Consider the following 23,097-nt stretch of genomic DNA (forward strand, 5'->3'; position numbering starts at 1 on the left):
GGGGGCGGGAGTGGGTGCAGGCTGGGCTCAGGTCTCCGCTACTCACCTTTACGTCCGGGTTCTTGCTCTCTCCCCCCAGCTCCCCTCCTCTCCGCGCCCCGTTTGCCCCAAGCCCGACCGAGCTCTGCCTCTCGCATCTTTTCCCGGCACCAAACAACGCGTTAATCCAGCTCTTCGTCCGAGTGCTTCGCGCTTCCGGAAGAAGGCAGCGGTGAGTGTAAATAATTCTTTGGTTTTATTTGTTTTAAGCGGTTACCGAGAACCTTAGCCCCAGTCCCACGAAACACAGTGGTTGAGTATGCATTCCCTTTGTCACTCCTGGGCTCAGATTCCTTTTTGCGGGGTTGGGGGAAGAAGGGGGAGGAAGGTTTGAAATTGAGGTACGTGGTGACCTTGTGTTTACTCGAAGCTCAAGTCTACGCGGAGTTTTGTCGCGGGAAGCCCAATACAGAAAGGTAAATGGCTGGTCCTTTGTATCCTCACAACCGTGCTTACATTAGGATACATTTACAAAACGCCACATTTTCCTAGTTCTCCCAATTTAAATTTGTAAATCAGTACCCAAATGCAGCTCTAATTTGCCGTGCCTCATCAGATTCTCCCCGACTTCTCTCCCTGTAACATTTGATCCAACTTGTAAAACAGTTACTTAATTTTCTAGACTATTTAATTTTTAACCGTTACGAGAATATTACATTTGTTAGAAGGCCAAATTAGAGTTTAGAAAAATAACCATTTACTATTATGCTTTGCATTGGGCATGATTCTGTGTACCTAGGGCTTTATTTCTTCACTTGGAATATCCAGAATTTACTTTTTTATTGTTCCTAAGCAGTCACCACTTAGAGGAGACAGCGTAAGGAATTCATCTTTTCACTGGTGGCATTTAAATATTGGTGAAATTCAAAAATTGTGACTGCAGTTCTGATTCACGGATCTTCAAGGAAAGCAGAGATAGGTGAGCGATGCAAGAACATTTTGTTAAACACTTTCACTACTATATGAAGGTTATTCCTGCATATTTTCAAGTATCTTGAAAAGTTTCTTAAATTGTTAACCATTAAAATTCTAATTTTGCTTGGCTGGCAGTTAGCCAGCCAGGCTTCCAGCTTTCCAGTGTGATGATACATGGGCAATAGTAGTCTTCCTCACCTAGTCGGTGCACTTAAATTTCTCAGTAGTCCTTAGCAAACTGGTAAACTATTTCAAGCCCTGCTTTTCCTCTAAATTGTCAGTTTAGATAACTAGAACCCTCAAAGCCTAAGGAGATAGGAATCCAAGATGATTCACATATACAAAGAATGAAGTGTTGTCATTCCCCATCCCTGTGGCTAATTGTGGTTGTACAAATCACCTTTCATTATTATATTGTATGCTTACTCTGTACTACTCTAAGGAACAGAGCTACCTTACAAATCAGAATACTGAAACTCAGAGAAGCTAAGTAACTTGCCAGAAATCATACAGCTGGGATGTGATAAAGCTAGGATTTGCACTTAGATAAATCTGATCTTACAGCTGTGTTCTTTCCATTGCATCACAGGGACTAGTCAGTGCTTTATTTGGCTTAATAATAAGCTATCATTCTTTCCTCATTATTGTCTTTCCTTCTGTGGGAAGGAACTCAGTGTTTTTCATTTTATTTTATCCTTTTTGAGATCAGCGAAAGATGTCTAATGTGAGAAAGGATGAGAAAATTGATATCCCAGATTTAAAATATTATTTAATTCCAGATGGTACATCATTATAAAATACACAAGTGTCAACTCTTTAAAGAAAAAGAGAAAACGTTAATAATACTATAGCATAGTGTTCTATCCATGAACAATATTGGTGCATTGACTTGAAATTTTACATGTTTTAAAAGCCTGTGGGTCGAAACAACCTCTATTTTCTTTGTGTGTGGATTTCAGGATTTACAAAAGGTGCAGTTTTGGGCAGATTTGAAGACTGGGATTTTGAGAACTTGTAAAACAGGTAATTTGTCTTTTACATTCTAAAAGAGGAACAAACATTTATTGACCATCTATGAGAGCATCTTTACATATATTATCTTATTTAGTTCTTGAATAAACCTCTCTGAAGCGGGTATTATTTTAGACCATTTACTGAAAGTTACCGGTATCAGCAATGTGTTTAGGTTCTTTACTTGTGCTATGTCAGTGTAATTCCTGCAATAATTATCCAGCTTAGTCCAATAGAACTTTTCCACGATGATGGAAATGTACCATATTTTCACCATCCTATATGGTAGCCACTAGACACCTGTGGCTTTTGAGCACTTGAAATGTGTCTAGTACAACTGAGGAACTGAAATTTTAAATTTTATTTTATTTTAATCAATTGAAATTTTAATTTAAATAGCCACATGTGGCTAGTGGTGACTATATTAGACAGTGCAGCTTTTACCAATAATATTATTGCCATTTTTCAAAGGAGAAACTGGTTCAGAGAAATTAATGAAGTTTGCCCAAGTTTGCACAATTTTATTTAAAAAAACGTTTTTGAGCAGAAAAATGTTTTAGGACTGTTAATTTGGCAGTGCACATAGAATGGATGGATGGTAAGAAAACAATAGGCCAAGAGAATTGAGAATCTGATTTGAGTGTTTACACTGGCAACTAGGAAGAAGAATGGTTGCCAATGACTGAAGGTAGAAATGCCGTCATTTAGCGACAACATGTGAGGGCTTTGGATGAGAAAACCTAAGGTTACTCTGAGGCCTTAGAATCTGGATAGCCTGGAAAAACGGTAGTACGAACAGATCTTCCTCCATTTACAATGGGATTATGTCTCAATAAACCCATTGTACGCTGAAAACATCATAAGTTGAAAATGCATTTAATACATATAACCTACAGGAACATGGTAGCTTAGCCTAGCCCACCTTAAACTTACTCAAAACACATTAGTCTACAATTGGGCAAAATCATCTAATACAAAGCCCATTTTATGATAAGGTGCTGAATATCTCATGTAATTTATTGAATTCTGTACTGAAAGTGAAAAACAGAATGGTTGTCTGGGTACAGAATGGTGGTAAGTGTATCGGTTGTTTACCCTTGTGATTTTTGTGTCTGCCTGGGAGCTGCATCTCGCTGTCACAAGAATATTGTACCGCATATCATTAGCCTGGGAAAAGGTCAAAATTCAAAGTAAGGTTTCGATTGAATGTTTATTGCTTTTGCATCATCATAAAGTGGAAAAATTCTAAGTTGAACTGTTGTTAAGTCGGGGATCTCCTGTACTGTTAACTGAAATGGAAAAATAATGAACCTTTTTGGGGTTTACGAGAATTTGGTTTGGGTTATTGAGTAATTTTTATGAGCAAGGCCCTCTTCTCTGCTTGGGCAGAGAAGTGAAATCCCTCACCAAGGATTTTATCCACTTCAGACACCCTCCCAAACTTTTATACTCTAGAAGATAATGAGCTGTAAGAGATGTGCAAATCAAATGTTCTCAGAGGAAGGGGTGTTTATTTCCAGATGCAAAGGGATTAGGGAAGGTTGTGTGTGGAAGATGGTATTTCAGCTTGATTTTGAAGAATAGGAAGGATTTGGACATGAAAAACCAATTAAAGGAAGAGGTCATGTGGGAATTCCCTGGTTGCCTCATGGTTAGAATACCCGGCTTTCACTGCAGTGGCCAGGTTCAATCCCTGGTCGGGGAACTGAGATCCCCGTGAGCTGTGTGGGGTGGCCAAAAAAAGTAAAATAAAATAAAATAGGCTCTCCCATTCTCCCTAGAGGAAGACAGTGCTTTCCCCCAACTTTGAAATGAACCATCGCCTACTTGTCCCTCCAGTGAAATCCTCCGACATCTATCTCTACCACTCCTACTGTCTTCTCTGACATTATCTACTACTCTGGAACCTGGCTGGGACCATTCCTTCCAACATACCTGAGACTAATGCGACCCACAGAATTCTGGGAGTTGTAGTGTTTGTTTGTTTGTTTTTAAAAAAAGAGGTCATACTTCTAGCAATGGGGTGGACAAAATGTTTTGAAAATCCCTTTTGCCAAAACACTGAAATGCTGCATATATTAGCCTTGTAAATGCATAGCAGTTCACGTAGGAAAGAAACATTCTCAGGACTAAAAAGTCAAAGAGAGCTGACACCAGAGTAGTAAACCAGCAGTGTGTCTCTTTTGGGGCCTTTGAAATAAAGTACAATCAAAGGTAAATGATAAGCTCCCCCTGCTCACCACCCAGGGTAGAGAGATAGAATTCATACCCCTTTGACCTCCCAGGTGTACAACTTCCAGAGACACTATTCACATGATACAGTTTGTGTAGATGATGCCTGTGTGTCAGGGGATGACTTTTTCATAAAAAGTAAAATGTAAATATTTCTACTTGAAATTGTACAACTCATGGCCTTGGAGAACCACCTCCCCCCAAATCAGCCAGGATGCTCAAAAATCTATACACTCAACGAAAGGTGGGCTAGGAAAAATACCTCCTTCCTGGCAAAGGGGGATCACAAAGAAATTTGTTCATTTTCACCACAGCTCCAGGTCGGGGAATAAAGATACCACATAAGAACTTGAAACTACAGGGCCTGTCATCACTCAGATTCATGGTTCAAATTTACTTATCTACATGGTCTAAAAAACCTGGAAGCCAAGAAATTAAAAGTCGGCCCAGGTTCGTAATGTGCCAGAGTGCTTGGCAAAAGTAAATACAGACCCTCCCTGGAATGATTCACCCTTAATCTAAGCCTCTTAGAATACTCCCAGTTAAGATCATCCAAACAGGAGCTCATAGTCAAAAACAGAAAAACACATGTACAAGGGCTGGCAGAACCAACAAATACGGAACTAGACTCCTAAAGATTTTAGAATCGAATTTATCAGAAACAGGGCTTCCCTGGTGGCGCAGTGGTTGAGAGTCCACCTGCCGATGCAGGGGACACGGGTTCGTGCCCCGGTCCGGGAAGATCCACATGCTGCGGAACGGCTGGGCCCGCGAGCCATGGCCGCTGAGCCTGCGCATCTGGAGCCTGTGCTCCGCAACGGGAGAGGCCACAACAGTGAGAGGCCCGCATACCGCAAAAACAAAAACAAAAACAACAACAACAAAAAACAAAATAACATTTAAAGAGATGAAGGGAGAAACATGAAAGATTTTAGAAGTTAATCAAAATTTATTGACATTGAGAATTATTGTCCCATAAACTTATGTTGGGGAAAGTCCTATAGGAACTTGGCAAGGAACTGTCATGATTAGCTAAACAGAAGAGTAAAATTGATGGAATGTTAAGGGCTGACAGGAAAAAAAAAAACAGAAAAGAGATTATGACAATTCAGACAGGAAATTACTCAAATCAAGTTTATAATGGTGACTTTAGGGATAAAGGAAAAGAAACTTATTTGGCAAGATTTAAATGTACATATTTTAGCAGCAAGTCAGATGATCAGAGTAAATGACAAGTACAAGTCAAAAATGGCTGAGGTTTTATTATCTGGAAGGTCAGTCTGAGATGAGGAAGCTGAGCATATTGGAGGATTGTGGAGATTAGAATTGTAAGTTTTTACAGAGTCCTTGGGAAATACTAAATTTCAGTCCATCACACTATGAAAAAATACTCCTCCAAATACGAAATTATTTTCACATGCGTAGGAGTAATTTCTTATAATTTGAAAATATTTCTGTATTTATTCTTTTTAATTAAGTGCATGCAAATACATTAATATTTTCTAATTCATATTATTGACCTCTTATTACTTACTAACATCGTCAGTCTGGAATTTAAGGGAGAAAATGGTGATAAGTGGTATGTGTATATGTAGGCCCTTTCAAGTTTATTGAGGAAGAGAGAACCAAACAAGCGAGTAACAGTTAAGTGTGATGAATGACCTGGTTGGGAAAGTGAGCCTGCTGTTGGGAACAAAGCAGGTACACTCAGCTGAAGCTAGAAGAGCTGAGGCTTGAAAATGTATAGCAGTTAACTGGTGGTAGTGGGGCAGGAGGGGTGACACCATAGTAGTCTAGTCATCCAGGCAAAACAACGTGCACCAAGTTTCAAAGGTGCGCAAGAGGGCATGACACTTGACGATCTGAAAGAAGTTTGCTGCGGCAGTATAGCATGGTGATTGGTGTTAGACTGGAACTGCCTGAGTTTGAGTCCTGTCTCTACTGCAGCCCTATGACCTTGGGCAGTTCTCTTAACCTCTGTAATTCTGTTGTGAGGAGTAAACGAGATCATGTATTTAAGGTGTTTAGTAGCCTTGCTGACACAGTAAACACTGTGTTTGCTTTTGTAATGATGATGAAGATGATGATAGCTAGGGCAAGGAACTAGGAGCAGACAGAACTGGTGGGAGAGGAATACAGAAAGGTTAAGTAGAGATTGGACAACAAAAAGACCTTATAGACATGTTAAGGAGGAAGGACAATTTATAAGGGCATAGGGGAGGCACTAAAAGGTTCTTTGGAGGAGAATAAAGTGGTCAGGTTGGTATTTTAGAATTAGAAGGCTCATTCTGATTTTTAAAGTCAAGTCTAGGTGGTTATAATAATTATCTGGTCAAGAAATGATGGTGGTTTAAGTAGGGTAGTGGCAGTGAAGATGGGGAGAACGAGTAGATTTGAGGAAATTTAGGAGGTGGAATAAACAGTCCTTGGTACTTGGTTGTGTGTGGAAAGATGGGGGAGAAAGATAGTGTCTAGATATGGCAAGTGGGTGAATCTTGGTTCCATTAACTGAGAAGCTGAAGGAGAGCAGGTGTCAGTAGATGGTGTGGGGGCCGATGAGAAGTGAAACAGCTGAGGATGATAAGTACAAGGTTGTGGGATGGGATGGCTAAAGCAGAATAGATGAAATACGTGTGAATAATCTTTTCTAATTTGTTTTTCTCTGCTTCAGGAGACGTGTTTGAGATGTGGTGGTTTCAGCAAGGCCTCAGTTTCCTTCCTTCAGCCCTTGTAATTTGGACGGCTGCTGCTTTCATATTTTCATATATCACTGCTATAACACTTCACCATGTTGACCCTGTTTTGCCTTATATCAGGTCAGTGAAATGTATTCTTTTATGGAGAATGGTATGTCTCATTCATATTTGAACATTGAACCCAACATTCAATTTTAACATTTTAAAATTCAACTATTATGTTTGATATTACAACAGTGAAAGGGACATAAAAAGGAAGTTGTATTTGGCTCTTTCTATGTGATAGAGAAATGTGGAGACAGAGGGCTAAGGTTCATTTAGTGAATTATGACACCTCAGTGCCTTGTCTTCCAAATAACTATTTGAGGTCTCAGAAGACAGAATTGGAATTATTCTCCCCTTACCATTAAAAAATGCTAGAGCAATGATAATAATATTAAAAAATAATGATAATGACAAACATTAATTGATCCACTTACTGTGTACAAGGTAATGTTCTAAGCATTCTTCAGGTCTTAAATAATTGAATCCTTACAGCCACCCTTTGAGGCAGGGACTATTACCCCCAGTTGGTAGAGGAGGAAATAAGGTCCAGGGAGATTAGGTTGTTTGTCCAAGGGCACATGACTCAGTAATTAATGGAACCAAGATTCAGTTTGACTGGGCCATTTGATTCTAGAGACTGTGCTCTTACTCTTTTTTTTTTTTTTAACATCTTTATTGGAGTATAATTGCTTTACAATGGTGTGTTAGTTTCTGCTTTATAACAAAGTGAATCAGTTATACATATACATATGTTCCCATATCTCTTCCCTTTTTGCATCTCCCTCCCTCCCACCCTCCCTATCCCACCCCTCCAGGCGGTCACAAAGCACCAAGCTGATCTATGACATGTTGCCTAGATCTTTCTGACACATTAAGTATCTAAATTTATTGATAATAGTTTTGAAATTTCAAAACTACTCATGATGTAAGTATGGGTACTCAATTGCATGTGCTATGTCCATAACCCTCTTCCCCCCCCGAATTATAAAGGCAATATGTGCTTATTATAACAAATTTTAAACACTATTAGAGTGATTATAAAAATAAAAAGTGAAAGACTCTTCCAGCCTCCCTCTAGTTCCTGCCCTTCCAGAGGTGATTAATGGTTTGGTTGATTTCCTTCCAGAGTTTGTTTTGTTTTGTTGTAGTTGTTTCATTTATTTATTTGTTTACCTTCTGAAAAATAACCTTTCCAACCCAGAAAATAGTGAACTTTTAAAGGATGATAAACCAAAAGGCTAACTTTATCTTCTTTAAATGTCAAGAAGAGGTCAGGGCATTGCCATTACATTTGTTGTTACCACTATGGTATGGCGTAGCACAAAGGACACCAACAAATTGAGTCCACTTTGGGAAGATTTACAAAATCCAAAGGTATTTTAGAATTTAAATTTCCAGTTCTAGGAATAATTTTGATAAGTAGTCACCTCTGTTTACCACTCTGCTAGAGGGACATGCAGCTTAAGGAGCCAGTTCATTCTTTAGTAATTCCAGGAGAGCATACATATTCCTGAGCGTCCTTCAGCATTTTTATTTCCCCTTAGAGAACTTGTCTGTTTGAGTTATTTTTCACTTTCAGTTCTCTAATGGTACTGCATGTGATTCTCTGATCGATATGACCCCAGGCACTTCCTTTTCTGTCTCTGTCCTTATACCTTTTAACTTTTTTGCAAATGAACTTAGTATTGTTGCACGGGGAACTTTCTCCAACATTCTAATATATTTAAATTCAGTGGTTGAGTTAGACTAGGTACTCTGCAGAATTCCTTTCAGTTCATAGACCCTACCTAAAAGACTTAATTATTAAAGTCCCCAAAAGACATAACCAAATATAAATTTCACTTCAAAGACAATTCACAATTCAAAGACAATTCCACTGCAAGTGTACTTCAGGTGTTCTCTTAGTTCAGGTAGTGAATGCTCAAGTAGGGTGCATGAGACTAGCCACTGGGGTATAAGAAGAATTTTTTAGAACTTCTATGTATTTTTTATTTCAAAATATTTAAACTTACATTTGGGAATTCCCTGACAGTCTAGTGGTTAGGACTCCACACTCTCACTGCTGAGGGCCTGAGTTCAATTCCTGGTCAGGGAACTAAAATCCCACAAGTCACTCGGTGCGGCCAAAAAAAAAAAAAAAAAAACTATTTAAACTTATATTTAGTATATGTATAATAATATGATAAATAACATATAATGATGATCAGACAATTTTTTTTTGGACGGTGTGTGATCAAAATAGTTTGATGACTACTGGGTTGAAGTGCGATGCTGATGGATGTTTTCACTTCTAGGCCAGTTTGTCATTCCGATCCAGAGCACACTTAGCCAGCCATCTTGGAAGTGCGTGCTGTTATTTACTTATGGGGTAATCCAGAACAGGAGCATCATTTGGAATATGACTGTTAAAATTATGGATTTTTTTTCTGATTATAAGAATAATACATATGCATTATTCTTGAAAACTTGAAAGGTAGAAGGAACGACAACAACGAAACATAATCCCCACTCCCTGAAGATGATCAAAGAGTAACAAAATCTTTTGTGTCTGAAGAAACATTTTAGAGTGGGAAGGAGCAATCCTTAGAATTCATATTTGATGCTTTACTTTTCCTAAACCTAATCCAAATGTTCGCCAAATCTTATTGATTCCTTAGCGGATATGACTTTCCATTTCTTTTTTATTCCCATTACATTGTCTGAGTTGAGATCCTTCTTACCTCTTTCCTATAGTACTTCAATTTGAGGCTAAAGACTTTGTCTTTTTAATCTTTTCAGTAGTTTGAGAGAAGGGGAAGGAACTAACATTTACTGGGTGTCCCTTGTGTGTCTGCTGCTGTGCTAGACACTTCACATGCACGACCACAGTTTTGTTTCCTCATGTTGATCTGATGAGGCTGGGAGGGAATTGATAGCCCCATTTCACAGATAGGGAACCATCTTAGGTATATAAAAGAATGTTCTCAAGGTTCCCCAGTTGTAGTAAATGGTGGACTATTAATCAGGATCTATGCATTTCACCCTGCGCTGAAAGACAGGCATGTAACAGACATATTGCAGCACAGCGTGATCTGTGATTTTAATAGAAGTCTGGACTGAGAGCTGTGTGAGTCAGCAAGGCTGTCTTGAGTGGAATCTCTAGAAGGGTAAGGGCTTGGTCTCTTGTACTTACCACTGTGTTCCTGTCCCTAAAATGCTGTCTGACAATGCTGGCAGGTGCTTGATATATATTTTTTAAAATTAATCAGGAAACGATTAGGTGTTAATTGAATTATAGGCGAGAATAACAGATGCCAAAAGAATCATGAAAGGTCCTTTGGTGTTTAGAGAATATTCAGGTGACAGGTAAACGTGCCGCCTGACTGATGTAAGTTAATAATGCAGCCTTAACATAATAAGGATAGCTTTGTTATCAATTCATGGTGATTTCTATTATGTGAAAAAGAAATAACCTTAAGTGATATAAGAAAAAAGTGAACAAGGCAATTATTGCGAGCTCAAATTATCATGTTCTTATTATAAAATTATGTAAGAGTTGAGCTCATAGATTTATAAAAAGATAAAGGATTTGAAATAACCCCTTTTGTTTCTTACCCCTTAGAAGAAATACATGTGTATACTAAATCTAATATGAGAAATCCTCATACCTTTTTTTTTTTTCTTTCAGTGACACTGGTACAGTAGCTCCAGAAAAATGCTTGTTTGGGGCAATGTTAAATATTGCTGCAGTTTTATGTAAGTAGTGAGAGTGGTTTTAACAATCAAAATTAATAGCTGAATTGCCCTTTTCTTCTTTCAACACTGTTGGGTTATTTATTTTACTTTCTAGTTACAATTGAAGGAATGTTATCACTAAATCATTGATCACAGATATGTTTCTTTTAAAGTAAAAATTTCTAGAAATGCTAAATTATGGAAATCTTTTAAAAATACCTATAAGGCTATTTGACTACTATAGAAATAGAACTTGTAAAGTATAACCAAATATACTTGCTTATAGAAGTTGTAAAGTATAACCAAATGTTCCTTGAGGCCCTAAGTGGATTTCTTAAGCAACCAATAAAGGACAAAGAGCTGTAAACACACTGACCACAGCTGACCCCAACAAAATTCCTTTAAGATAAACACTTCAGAAGTTTGAGAATAGCTATGGAACCGTGTTTTGATTTTTGAGTGATATTCTAATGCCAAAGAAATTGAGTTCTACTACAGTATTTTACATTCCTGTTCATTATTTTTTTTAATTAATTAATTAATTTATTTTTGGCTGTGTTAGATCTTCGTTGCTGCACGTGGGCTTTCTCTAGTTGCGGCTAGTGGGGGCTACTCTTTGTTGCGGTGCACGGGCTTCTCACTGCTGTGGCTGCTCTTGTTGCGGAGCCTGGGCTTGAGGCACATGGGCTTCAGTAGCTGTGGCACTCAGGCTCCATAGTTGTGGCACACAGGCTTAGTTGCTCCACGGAATGTGAGATCTTCCCAGACCAGGGATGGAACCCGTGTCCCCTGCATTGGCAGGTGCATTCTTAACCACTGCGCCACCAGGGAAGTCCCTGAACCAATTTTTTTATTAATGGTTTACTAAAATAATACTTCTTCCATCAATCGTGATTGTTTAAAATATTTGCATTTTTCCATATGATGTTTATTATTTGGTCAGGTCAAACATTGAAGTTAAAAAAATGATTCTTAACCAATAAGGACAGTCAAGTGGGTTTTATTTTTCTGTGTAACTGACTGCTATATCTGATTGAGCCAAGTTGTAGTAATTTGAAATAAAAGGAAATGGGAGCAAGGCAAATAATCCTTCGGTGTTTTTTGCCTTTCATTTTATATGTGTTCTAGAACTAATTACTTTAGATTTTAATGCTAATCATATAGAATATTTTGTGTTTTATGTAAAATTTATTTCTAGAGATTTTCAAAAAACATCAAACTTAATCTCTTAAATTTTTGCTAAATTTTTTTAAAATAAATAAATTTATTTATTTATTTTTGGCTGCATTGGGTCTTCGTTGCTGCGCGTGGGCTTTCTCTAGTTGCGGCGAGCGGAGGCTACTCTTCGTTGTGGTACGCGGGCTTCTCATTGAGGTGGCTTCTCTTGCTGAGGAGCATGGGCTCTAGGTGCACGGGCTTCAGTAGTTGTGGCATGCGGGCTCAGTAGTTGTGGCTCGTGGGTTCTAGAGCACAGGCTTGGTAGTTGTGGCACACAGGCTTAGTTGCTCCGTGGCATGTGGGATCTTCCCAGACCAGGGCTCCAACCTGTGTCCCCTGCATTGGCAGGCAGATTCTTAACCACTGTGCCGCAAGGGAAGCCCTTTCCTAAATATTTTTAATATGAGGGCTACGGGAGGCAAACGACTTGCTCAGTCACACAGAGGTAGCAGTAGTTTCACAATGCAACCTTAAAAGTTCTTTAAAATCTACAGCCGTTTTTTTTTCTGTTTGTTTGTTTTTTTATTGTTTTTTCTTCTATCAGATTAGCTTTAAAAGGAAACTCTATGTTTCTGGATAGCAGTGACCTTTGTGAGCTCTTTATTGGCAACTTTATTCCTTAGTTATTTATTACTTTGTTGTTTTTCCGATTATCTCTTCCCAGGCATTGCGACCATTTATGTTCGTTATAAGCAAGTTCATGCTCTGAATCCTGAAGAGAGTCGTATCATCAAATTAAACAAGGCTGGCCTTGTACTTGGATTACTGAGTTGTTTAGGACTTTCTGTTGTGGCAAACTTCCAGGTTTGTGTTTTAGCTCAGCACAGGTATTTTCCTGAAGTACATAAAAATACATGCTAAGAAAGAAAATGTGAAAGATTCAGTTACATGTAGTTATTGTTTTTTGCCTTAACAAAATGGAATCCACTGCCTTTAAATTACTTGACCCTCTTAGAAATTAGAAAAATTCATTCTCAGTAATCTTCTGAACAAATACAAATTATTATAACTTTTTAAAGATCCTCGGGACTCTTTACTTACTAGATTCTTTATTACTACTTAGTTGGAAATTACTCCAAGACCAGAGAGAATTGACATAAATTATAAGTGACACAATTACAGACTTAAACTCTTTTTTTATTATGCCTAACAAGTCACACTCATTTACCTCTTTTATATTCTTGTTTAGATGTTCCTGTTTATTGCCTGTATCCCTAGGTGCCCAGCCACTTAAATGAGGAAGTCAAGGGAGGAGCTATAGCTTTTCCAGTTTTTTTCTCAGGGAATTCTTTATGTTAAGGTAGCAGTCAGCCTTCAGCAAATATTTGTAAAGTCTCCACGTTCCTTTCTACTGACATTCTTTCAGAGGAGTCTTTGGTAATACCAGCTGCATCCTAAGCATATGGTGCTTTTTTTATTAATCCCTGCAGTCTTTAGAGTTTCAGTCTATACATTTGGTAACCTGTTTCGACATCTAGTAGCTATTCAGACATACAAACACACCCTCATCATACAAATACATGTATAAAGGCATATTCCATCTCTCTTTTTTATTCAAAGTTCTCCATTCCTATAATGCTTCTGATTGAATGCTCCTATTTTTCAGTTTTTTAGTAATGGTTAATACTAGTAAACTCTTTAAGTATAATCCAAGTGGATATTAGGGTAATGCTTGCTGCTATAACGAAGTCCAAAATTTCAGTGGCTTAACACAATTGAAGTTTGTTTAATTTTTATTGGAGTATGGTTGCTTTATAATGTTGTGTTAGCCGCCACTGCACAACAAAATGAATCAGCCCTACACATACAGCACAATTGAAGTTTATTTCTTACATACATGCATCCAGTGCAGGTATTTTTGGTTGATAGATGGCCTTCCTCCCACAGTGATTTAAGGCCCAGACACTGTCCATCTTTGGGCCCTGCAATTCCCTAAAACTCTGTGGTCTTCTGCATCTAGCTGCCTGAAACAGTCAAAGAGAACATGCACAGTTCACCCCTACTTCTTAGAAACTTGGACCTGGCAGTGACTCGCATCATTCCACTGGCATTCCTTTTTGCTAGATGTAAGAGGGGCTGGGAAATGTAATCTTGCTGGGCATCAGTTCCCAGGGCAACTCTATACTATGGAAGGGACACAAAAACTTTTGTGGACAACTAGCTAGCTGTCTACCACAAATAGGGTCCTGCTTTCCCTAATCAGTTTGTATAGCTCAGTGTTTAAAAAAGTCATTTGGAGGTTTTTAGTATATGGATAGTGATTCTTTGCTCCAGTTATCCCTTGATCAGTTTAACAATATCTCATGACTGTATGGTAAAAATGGATTCCAAAGTGACCTCCACATATAGCATACTACTCCTGTTAGTAACTAATAGTTTTTTACACAGTCCAGTAAATTCCAATGGCAGTTCCTAATAGCACCCATTGCAAATTATTGCTGGACCCTATTTATAAGCAGACCCTGTAGCATTACCTACATATCAAACAGTTCTCCTTCCTTCCTTTCTAATGTAAACTTTCACTGCTTATTTAAAGTGGTGAATGCATTGTCTCTTTCTCCTGTCCCCACTTCTCTCTTGCAGAGACAAACTCTAGTTGATTCATATATGGAAAAATTGTACACAAACCAGGTCTATAAATGGTTTACAGTTAGAGAGCTTAACTTGGAAGAGAGGCAAGAACTTTGTTTTAAAGTAGGGACTTGTTGGTTTTATCTCTTAAATATTTCTTGAAAACATCTGCTTCTCTCCATTTTCATTTCTATTGTCTCTGCCATCTCCTTCTCAACCAGTTTAGATTTCATCACCTCTCCTCTGGATTACTGCCCTAGCCTCCCTAATAGTTCCTCTGCATTCACTGTTACATCCCTTTAATTTGATGCCTCAGCCAAAGTAATCTTTTGGAAATATATGTACACCTCATTCTGTTTCCTTGTACCACTGTTTAAAGCTCACAGGTCCAAGGTCACATGAAAAGAGATAGAATCAAGAGAGCAAAAAATAATTTGTTAAACTGCCAAACTGCTTAATTAACTCAAAGGTCTTTTGTGATCTGGCTACTTTCTACCTGTCTGGCCTCATTCTACATCATTCCCCTCCTAATATTGTACATAACACGGGGTCTTTCTGTGTTCCTTAAATAAGACCGGTTTACTCTGTTTCATACATTGTTTCTTCTGTTGCACATTCCACAGCCCCAAGCCTAAATAGATGTAGGCAGACTATATTTCCTCAGGGAAGTCTTTTTTTGTCAATAGATTTCCTCCTATATATTTCAGGTTTTCTTTCTTTATGTTCTCCAGGCCTCTGGAAACTAATTCTGTGCAGCACTTTTTATAGTCTAATTTTTTATCTATGTTTTTTAGATTTATTTAAAAAAATTTTAGTTGATATATTTCCACTAATTATAGCTCAGTGGTTTTGTTCACCATTGTATATCTAGCACCTAACAGAGTACTTAGCACAAAAACTCTGACTTAAAAAAATACATATTTAATTTCTTTGAAAACAAGTGTGTATAAAAACATGCAGCAAGGGACTTCCCTGGTGACCCAGTGGTTAGGACTCTGCACTTTCACTGCTGAGGGCCCGGGTTCAGTCCCTGGTCGGGGAAGTAAGATCCTGCAAGCCTCACAGCCACAAGAAAAAAAAACATGCAGCAAAACAAATATGTGTCCTCAGTGCCTAGGAATATTTCCCTTCCTAATGTCTACTGAAATAAAAACGTACAACGTGAGGGATGTGAGTTGCAGTTTTATTGGGGACTTACTGAGGACGATAGCCCGGAGGCAGCCTCTGAGATAGCTCTGAGAGACTGCTCCAAAGAGGTTAAGGGGGGAGGTCAGCATATATGTGTTATTGGAGAAAGGGTACGTGCTGTCAAACACACATCTCAGTAGAAGGTCTCTGCTAGTCACAAGGCACAGATATCTTAGTTAATGATCTTAGTGCTTTTCTAAGTATGGGAAGAAGCAAGAAATTGGGTTCATAAAATTGTCTCCTGAAAACATCTAACTGTCTGAAGGCCTGTTCTGCCAGTTTCCACAGAGCAGAGTGCCTCATTCCTGATCTCTGCCCTGAGCTCCTTTCAGAGTATGTTGAAGGTCAGTGACTACCGTGGCTAATGACTCAATCCTTGTAGGGCCAGATGGCGAGCGACATTCTTTAGTTGGCACTAGGATATTCATCCTCAAGGAAACTTGAAAGGGATAACTAGGCAGAAATCGATGTTAATTTTCTAGGGCTGTCATAACAAAATACTACAATTTGGGTGGCTTAAAAATAACAGAAATCTATTCTCTCAGAGTTCAGGAGGCCAGAATTCTGATATCAAGGTGTTGGTAGGGTTGGTTCCCTTTTGGGGGCTCAGAGGGAGAATCTATTCCATGTCTCTCACCCAGCTTCTAATAATTCTTGGCATTTCTTGGCTTGTGGCAACATAACTCTATAATTTATGCCTCTGTTGTCACATGACATTCTCCCTTCCTAGAAAATTTATCCTCATGGAGACTTTGGAAGGAATAAAGATTAGTTCTTAAATTTTGTTAACTGCTTTTAGGTGAAGATTACAGGCCACTCAATACATAGTTTTTAAGTTCTATAGCAAACATTTGCCCCTGACCACACATATCTCTGTAATTTCTCTGTCTTTGTCAAAGAATACCTTTTTGTCTTTGTTAAATGATATATTTTTAAAGAAGGTAAAATCGTGACTTTTGTACATGTCAAAGATTGTATTTAATTTACTAATGAGAGGAATAGTAGGTAATACAAACCACTTCAAAAGAGAAATCAAAGTACCACACATTTATAGTCAGATAAGGAATGCTCAAATGAATTTACAGATAGATGCAAAGCTAGCAAAACTGGTCATTATTCACAGAGTGATAGTCAATTTCATTCAATAGGACACAATATGCATTTCTATTCATATGGATTATTTGTGTTATTATGCATTTTCAATAAGTTAACTTTTGTCTATACACATAATATCCATCATTGCACAAGTTCTCTCTGCAAAATAGCCTAATCAAAGACAAGTAAAATTCACACTTCTGTAGAACCATTCCCAGAGGCTCTAGTATTCCATTGAAAGAATAATCTCTTGCCCGTTTCAAGATCTTTTGTTGTTTTCCTAGTCTCTAAAATGACAAAATTGAGTGGATTAAGCAGAAGTGCTGGCCAGTTAAAACCAGTTTTATATACCTCTCTTTTGATTATAAAAATACAGTAGTAAATGCTCTCCATTCTTTATTTTTCTTTTTAACTACAGGATTTTGTTGATGGAACTGTGTACTGATCACATGTGGGCATTGGTCAGGCTGTATCTGTATTTAGCTTCATCAATATATGAATGAAAAACATTGCCTGCCATTTCCGTAAACAAAGGGTATTGCAGCCATCAAGCCACTACAGCCACCCGGGCAGTGAGCCCTGAGGAAACTCAGGATGGAGACAGATGGGTGGCGTGCAGCTACCCACCAACGGTACACCCTGAGGGGACTCAGGATGGGGCTGGATACTGGCCCTAGACAGCTAAGGTGCTTATCAATGGAATGATTTCAGTGAGCCCCGACTCTTGCATCTTCCCAAACAGAAAAGCACAAAATTAATTTGAGATACCTGGTTTTCTTTAATTAACAGTAATTTTCTTTGTTGTAAAACTCCTATATGTCCTGGCTCCTCCCTTTTGTCTTGAAGCAGTCCCTTAGAGCCATGTGAGAGGCTGCCTCTTGGGCTTGAAGTCTTCAGAAAGTCTGCCAAATAAAATATAATTCTCAACTTTTAGGTTGTGTTTTTTTTTCTCTTCAGTCGACAAATATATGCGAGAATATTTTTATGGAGAAAAATTCACCCATATTCTTGCTCTTAGCCCTAAAATAGTCAGTTTCATTTTTGCAGCCTTTATCCATATATCTACATATATAGGTAAATTCACATGAACCAAGAAGATATTACCATTTTGTATTATGTTTTATGGGTGCTGAATGTTTTTTTTTTCTTTGTTACCCAGAGTGGTAGTAACAATGACTTTTTTTCCCTTCCCAATTTTCATAACTTATTGCCAGTTAAAACACCCCAAACCTTATCGAAGTAGCACTTTCTCTCTCCAAAAGGAAACCAATGCCATTGGCAAATAAATTGTTACCTTTTCTTTCTTTTTTTTTTTTTTAACATCTTTATTGGGGAATAATTGCTTTACAATGGTGTGTTAGTTTCTGCTTTATAACCTTTTATTTCTTTATACTAGAAACTTCTTGTACCTTCAACTAAAAAAGTGGACTCTGTGAATTAGCACAGTTGATTGTAGAAGGAGGGAACCAACCCCTAACCTAACCTCTCTTCTCCTGTTACCTTTGTCATACCCTCTTTACCAAGTGCTGCATAGTACCTTCTCAAGCAAATGACATACAGACAGCATCAGTTTAGAAAAATACAGTTCAACCAAAGGCCTTTGATAGTAGAATTTTTGGTGAACTACTGTCATCACTTTTAAACAGGGACATATAGAGTAAAATGTAAATGGATACTGATAAGAGTAAGGCAAAGGAAAAAAATTAATTAAAAAGTGAAAACAAAGTAAGGTAAAGGAGAAGATAACTACAATTTATGGTAATCCCTCATTGTATAATTTATCAAAACCAATCAAACTAGAGACAAGGGGGGATGTTTTAATTTGTTGAGCCTTTAAATTGCATTTAGATTTTAATTAGGTTTAAGTTGAGACTCCCTGCCCCCTGCATTCCCAAGCATCCTAGTCTTCTTTAACTTGTTCTACTCTTTCTATAACCCATATCACCATTTAGTATACTATGGAATTTACTTATTTCTAAAGTTTATTATTTAATGTGTAAATGAATAATTACTATCATGTTTTCAGTAGTAGCATATGAAGTAATATGGATTACTGTAATTCTCAGGTTTATGCTGAGTACTGAGGGAAAATTACTTCAGGAAATAATTTGTAGAATCTGCAGAGCTTTTCCACTCAGTGAATGTCCTATTGAAATCGCTGGGCTTGTGCTTTTAAATATTGTGTTGTCGATGCGTTTGTGGTTTCTTTTATTTACTTATTTCTTCCTTTTACTTCTCAGAAAACCACCTTTTTTGCTGTACATGTATGTGGAGCTGTGCTCACCTTTGGCATGGGCTCATTATACATGTTTGTTCAGACTATCCTTTCCTACCAAATGCAGCCCAAAATTCACGGCAAACAAGTCTTCTGGATCAGACTACTGTTGGTTATCTGGTGTGGAGTAAGTGCATTTAGCAGTATCCTTTGCTGTAGAATGTGGCTACACTTGGAATTGAATAACAAAACTTAAGTGAACATTGTTGGCATATTGTAAGTAGGCCTTTTGTGGGTGATATTCTTGGGTTTAGTAAACCCTAAATCAAAGAATTTGAAACGTGAAATTCAAATATTTACATGGGACCTAGTGACTGAGCTAGAAACTAAGATAATGTGTAGCCTAATCATACTTACTTCAAAGACAGGAAGGATTAGTTAGTGCCCTCCTTGAGAACAATTATGTAGCAAAAGCTTATGATAGAACTAATGAATTATTGAGCAAAGAGGGATTGACTATGCATCATAGTAATCTTCTGGGCACATTTTAAATTTTACTACTGCCATGTAACATGATGTCTTCAAGAAATGGGTTTGGACCTTGGAAACAAATGTATGTGTAATCCTTTTATATCTTTAAAGAGATTTTTGTTTTGTTTTAAATTAAACTTACAGGTCTTCCCTGAGATTCTTCCTTGACTTACTTTTTTTACAGTGCTGACTTGTTCATCACTTTTGTACAGTGGCAGTTTTGGTGCTGATATAGTACAGAAACTCCATTGGAATCCTGAGGACAAAGTAAGAACTGAGAGTCTATAAAACTTAGTTTTATAGTAAAGATGACTGTTTTGGTTGATTTTGATGTATTTTTCATTTCACTACTAACAATAAAAGTTTTTCAGTAGAAGAATCAGTGATGTTTTAGGATTATTTTCTATAAATGATAGAGTTTATGTAGAACCATCCACATTCTCCTGTCACTTTGTGGTCTGTGAACATTTTCAAAATCTGAAGAGAATTGTGATGGCAAAGAGTTTTCTCAGAAATTGACTCCTCTAAAGGTGGATATAGTATGCAGTATACCTGACTGAAATCTTTTATTAGTAGAATACTTGTTTTCTGAATTGAAAAAAATTTCTTTTCCTACGTTTTGTTATCTGGAAGTTTATTATTATGGACTCTGCATTTGGGTTCCAATATAGTGGATATCTGAATGGACATAGCATCTCTGATACTGAGAAAAAGCGAGGTGGGACATATACTTGAATAGGTAATAAAATGAGTCCATCTGTTTTCACAAACCACTCAGGTGGCATTTTATTTTAAATTATTTTTAAAGAATCAGCCCTAGATAGGACATGTTTGTGAGAATGACTAAATGAAATAATTTACTAGGTTCTCCTAATTAAAATCCATATATTATTTAATGCTCAAAAAATAGCACTAAGTTTATCATGAGCATCGTTTACTTAAACTTTTTTTAGTGGCATTTAATGACTCGTGGCTTTGGGAAAGGTAGTAACTTCTTGGTTGTAGAGTAGAAGTTCTCCTGTCTTAGTTATTCAAATGAAAATTTTACTTGCTGTGGATGAAACTATGATAGATCATTTAGGACTATTTCTAATGTCTGCCTTTAATTCTAGAGATATGTTAAATAAATCAGGGGTTGATATTCAGAACGCAGATTGGTTTATAAATATTACAGGTTTCTTATTTGAGAAAAATTATAGATCATTTGAATGAAATTTCATAGAATTATTCTTTTTTTGTTGTCACTTAAGGGTTATGTGCTTCACATGATCACTACTGCAGCAGAATGGTCTATGTCACTTTCCTTCTTCGGTTTTTTCCTGACTTATATTCGTGATTTTCAGGTAAGGAAATGTAGAATTAGATTTATGCAGTCAAACCTCCTTCAGGTGGAATAAGAAAGCTTTCTATAGCAACTCTTGCCTTTTCGAAAATTAACTTCTTAAGCGGTGATGCTGGAAGAGGAACTTCTCAGGTGAATTGTTTCTATGTTTCGAGAAATAGTGTTTTGTTAGCAAGGTCCAGTCTTGAAAATAGGGTTGTAAAACAACTGAATTTGCAGAAATTCAGAGAACTTTTATCAACTCCGCCTACATTTACATAGGCCATCCTCAACATTTAGTTTTACCGATTCCTCATAGAAACCAAAGAACACCAAGGAACTTCTGAGGAAAGAAGCTTATTTTTCCCATTTCTGTTGGTACTACAGCAGTACAACAGCTGTCTCTCTCTTGTTACTCATTAGAATTGATTTACATTCCTAATCCCAAAAGGTATTCCTCAGAAAATATTGAACGTGTGATCTGTCTTTAAGGAGCAAACTTCTGTATGTAATGTTCTTTTCTGTTCCAGAAAATTTCTTTACGGGTAGAAGCCACTTTACATGGATTAACCCTCTATGACACTGCTCCTTGCCCTATTAACAATGAACGAACACGGCTACTTTCCAGAGATGTATGATGAAAGGACAAAATATACCTATGGTGATTATGATTCTCAGGGATTGGGGAAATATTCATGAAAGTTACTTATTCTGCTCTGAAATTTTCAACCAGTTAATCAAGGCTGACAGTGATATCAAAGAATCCTGATAATCAAGAGACATGAATTAAGCCATTTGGTGTTGTTTTAAAGGATATCTTCAAGAGGACCGTGAAAAAACATTTATGCCTATACTTTTTTATCCCAGAAAATAAAACCAAAGGACTACAAAATTGTAGATTTTTTTCTACTTTTTTAAGAGAAACAACCAGAAGTGCACCAAGCAGTCTGCAAAATCCAGCTTCTCACATTTTAAAAAACATTACAAATCATATTTTGTTTGGAGCACTTATGTGAGATATGTTTCAGGACCCCAAATAATCAGCAGTGCTCAACAGCTCCTTTAAAATTGGGTTTTGAAGTAATAGTTTTACCATGTTAATACATTTCTTATAGTCTTTATAAAATTTATTTCGTCTGGAATCCAACTTTAAAGGGAAGCAGACCTGAATTCATGTGAGCACTTTTATTGCTTAAGCTTTGCACAAGAGATTCTGTAGATATTGATTTGATTCCCGCCACAAGGCCAGATAGTGTGCTAACTGGTGTATACACATGCTTGTGATAGTTTCATGAAGCTTAGTCTCTGATATGAGATTTTAATTACTAATGAATGAGAAAAGTAGCTATAGGTAAATTTATTCCAGTTGTGTTTTGAATAAGACAATGGTTAGTGTTCCTACACAAGTCTGAGAAGTTTGTGAATAACAGTAAGTATAATTAAAATAAAAGTCACCTCAAACTGCACTCAAGAGTGAAGATTTTCATTTATAGCAAATTATAATTACTTGAAAAAGCAGCCTTGAACAGGCAAATGGTGAGCCTTTTTTAATGGGATGTGATCTTTATATTATACAACCCAAATTCTAAAGGACAATATCAGCAACCCAGAAAAACTAGGTACAGAATAATTGTGATACATGCATCTACCAAAATAATTTTCTTTCTCTCTGGTCATGCAAGTGATTGGATAGCTTCTACTTGGATCCTTATCTGTGCAGATAGAGAATGGTTTACAGATGCCAGATAAAATTCAAAAGAAGAAAATGCTCATCTGGAAGTGCCCAGTGACAAACTGGTTTGCAAAAGAATCTCTGACGAAGATTAACAAGTTTTATCTTTTTAGAAGAATTGGGTCCATAGCCAGAATAAAAGATAGTAAGAAAAAGTTTAAAGTGTAAGAGGGAGCAATTTTAGGAAAAATGGTTATATGGTGGAAATGTAGATCTCAATTATGAAAAGGTTGCTAGTTATAGGACTCTAAATAGTATTTCTGAAGACTTCTGGACTCATAAGAGAGAAAATGGAATAAAATACTGTTTAGCTATTTCAAGCAACAGTGAACATGGGAGACATTTCAATAAACATTGATTGAAATCTGGCATCACTAGAAAAAAATTGTCAATACAAACCATAAAACATTTTTATCATGCCTCTGAAAATCATGGTGCAACCACATCTGGGAAACAGCATCTAGTCCTGATTGCTGTCCCTCAAGGAAATGTAATTCCAGGTTGTGAAGGACCATGGTATGGTAAGAGGGAAATTGATAGAATCAAAGTTTATAAGATTATAAATTATGTGTGG

General features: G+C 37.2%; 2 protein-coding genes across 12 annotated transcripts in view; one reads left to right on the forward strand and one right to left on the reverse strand.

Annotated features, from left to right (window-relative positions):
* CEPT1 (choline/ethanolamine phosphotransferase 1) overlaps positions 1-155 on the reverse strand; it is a 36,655-nt gene extending 36,500 nt beyond the window's left edge. The window contains exon 1 of the mRNA XM_033435071.2: positions 47-155. The gene's annotated coding sequence lies outside the window, so the exon portion shown is untranslated. The remainder of the gene's footprint in view (positions 1-46) is intronic.
* On the forward strand, positions 80-22,257 carry DRAM2 (DNA damage regulated autophagy modulator 2). 11 transcript variants are annotated; one of them, XM_033435097.2, is made up of 11 exons: positions 84-211; positions 410-455; positions 833-958; positions 1,914-1,977; positions 6,869-7,013; positions 10,606-10,673; positions 12,535-12,674; positions 18,965-19,142; positions 19,655-19,737; positions 20,721-20,813; positions 21,322-22,257. In XM_033435097.2, exons 5-11 carry the CDS (start codon positions 6,883-6,885, stop codon positions 21,427-21,429), a joined length of 801 nt encoding a protein of 266 aa, XP_033290988.1. In that variant the 5' UTR covers positions 84-211; positions 410-455; positions 833-958; positions 1,914-1,977; positions 6,869-6,882; the 3' UTR covers positions 21,430-22,257. The 11 variants fall into 11 exon arrangements, with proteins under 11 accessions (XP_033290980.1, XP_033290973.1, XP_049566576.1 ...); XM_033435101.2 differs by having other exon boundaries at positions 836-958; XM_033435089.2 differs by lacking the exon at positions 410-455 and having other exon boundaries at positions 80-211.
* Positions 22,258-23,097: the final 840 nt, after the last annotated feature.

This window comes from Orcinus orca, chromosome 1 (assembly GCF_937001465.1).
Source record: "Orcinus orca chromosome 1, mOrcOrc1.1, whole genome shotgun sequence".
NCBI classification, from domain to species: Eukaryota; Metazoa; Chordata; class Mammalia; order Artiodactyla; family Delphinidae; genus Orcinus; species Orcinus orca.